General features: G+C 45.2%; 1 protein-coding gene across 1 annotated transcript; it reads right to left on the bottom strand.

Moving 5' to 3' along the window:
• Positions 1-417: 417 nt before the first annotated feature.
• LOC111802092 lies at positions 418-1,101 on the bottom strand. Its single transcript, XM_023686339.1, has 2 exons — positions 765-1,101; positions 418-656 (listed from the first exon to the last, which is right to left on the bottom strand). The coding sequence occupies exons 1-2, from the start codon at positions 1,099-1,101 to the stop codon at positions 418-420; spliced, it is 576 nt and encodes a 191-aa protein (XP_023542107.1).
• Between the last annotated feature and the right edge of the window lie 97 nt (positions 1,102-1,198).

The following is a 1,198-nucleotide window of genomic DNA, read 5'->3' as shown; positions in this document are numbered from 1 at the left end:
ACGAAAAAGCACAAAACGCACCTTGAGTTATTGTGCTTTCGTTAGGGATCCTTCTCGTGGTGGTAATAGGTCATTTGGTGTTGGTTTAAGGGTGGTTTGAGGGTTCGTCGGAGAAACTGGATACTCGCCGACGTTTATCTGAAATCTCTCTGTCTCGTATTTTATTTCTTTTCTCCCTTTGAAGGTATTCTGATAGGTGCTGGGAGTCGTGGGCTGAAGGCTGGGCGTGGTGTGGCCATCATTTCGCGTGGGGTCCGGATACTTGGTGGTCACCGGAAAACTTGCGAGTTTTCTAGCGATTGAGTTTTTTTTTCGTTTTTTTTCTATCACGGGTCGTTACATTATCTACCCCTAAAAAGAAATTTCGTCCTCGAAAGTCTCAAACTCTTGTACCAACTCGGGGTATTTTTCTCTTATTTAGTCCTCATGCTCCCACGTGGCTTCCTTACTGTGGTGATTCCGCCACAGTACCTTAACGAACGCAATGCTCCTGTTGCGTAAGGTTTTTACTTCTCTAGCTAAGATTCTTACTGGTTTTTCCTCGTAGCTCAGATCTTCATTGAGTTGGAGTGGTTCATAGTCTATTACGTGGATAGGGTCCGTAATGTACTTCCTCAACATCGACACGTGAAATACATCATGTACTCCTGAGAGGGCTGGAGGTAGGGCCAACTTATACGCTACTGGACCAACTCGCTCTTGGATCTCGAATGGTTCAATGAATTTAGGACTTAACTTGCCCTTATGTCCGAATCTTTACATACCTTTCATAGTTGCCACCTTGAGGAATACTGGTTCCCCTATCTCAAACTCCAGGCTTTTACGCCTTACATCGGCGTAGCTTTTCTGTCTACTTTGAGCGGTATGCATCCTCGCTTGAATTTTCTGGACAGCCTCATTGGTGAATCGAACCAGCTCGGGTCCTACTAATTCTCTCTCTCCTACTTCATCCGAACATAGTGAGGACCTACACCGTTTCCCATACAGGGCCTCAAAGATGCCATTCCAATAGTTGCTTGGGAACTGTTTATACGAGAATTCCATCAGGTGGAGTTTGGAATCCCAACTTCCCTTAAAATCTAGTACACAAGCGCGTAGCATGTCCTCTAGAATTTAGTTTAAACGCTCTGTTTGTCAATCTGTTTGGGGGTGAAAGGCGGTACTAAAGTCGAGGCGGGTACCCAGCGCTTTTTGAAGT

The sequence above is a fragment of the Cucurbita pepo genome, chromosome LG09 (assembly GCF_002806865.2).
Source record: "Cucurbita pepo subsp. pepo cultivar mu-cu-16 chromosome LG09, ASM280686v2, whole genome shotgun sequence".
Lineage (NCBI taxonomy): Eukaryota > Viridiplantae > Streptophyta > Magnoliopsida > Cucurbitales > Cucurbitaceae > Cucurbita > Cucurbita pepo.
This window is presented reverse-complemented; position numbering and strand designations above follow the sequence as displayed.

What these genes read in the sequence shown, in the direction of transcription:
- LOC111802092 (XM_023686339.1), bottom strand. Translation starts at nt 1,101, where the DNA reads ATGCTACGCGCTTGTGTACTAGATTTTAAGGGAAGTTGGGATTCCAAA. An exon ending in CAAGGTGGCAACTATGAAAG is followed by an intron (nt 657 to 764) that starts GTATGTAAAGAT and finishes CCCTACCTCCAG; the next exon opens with CCCTCTCAGGAGTACATGAT.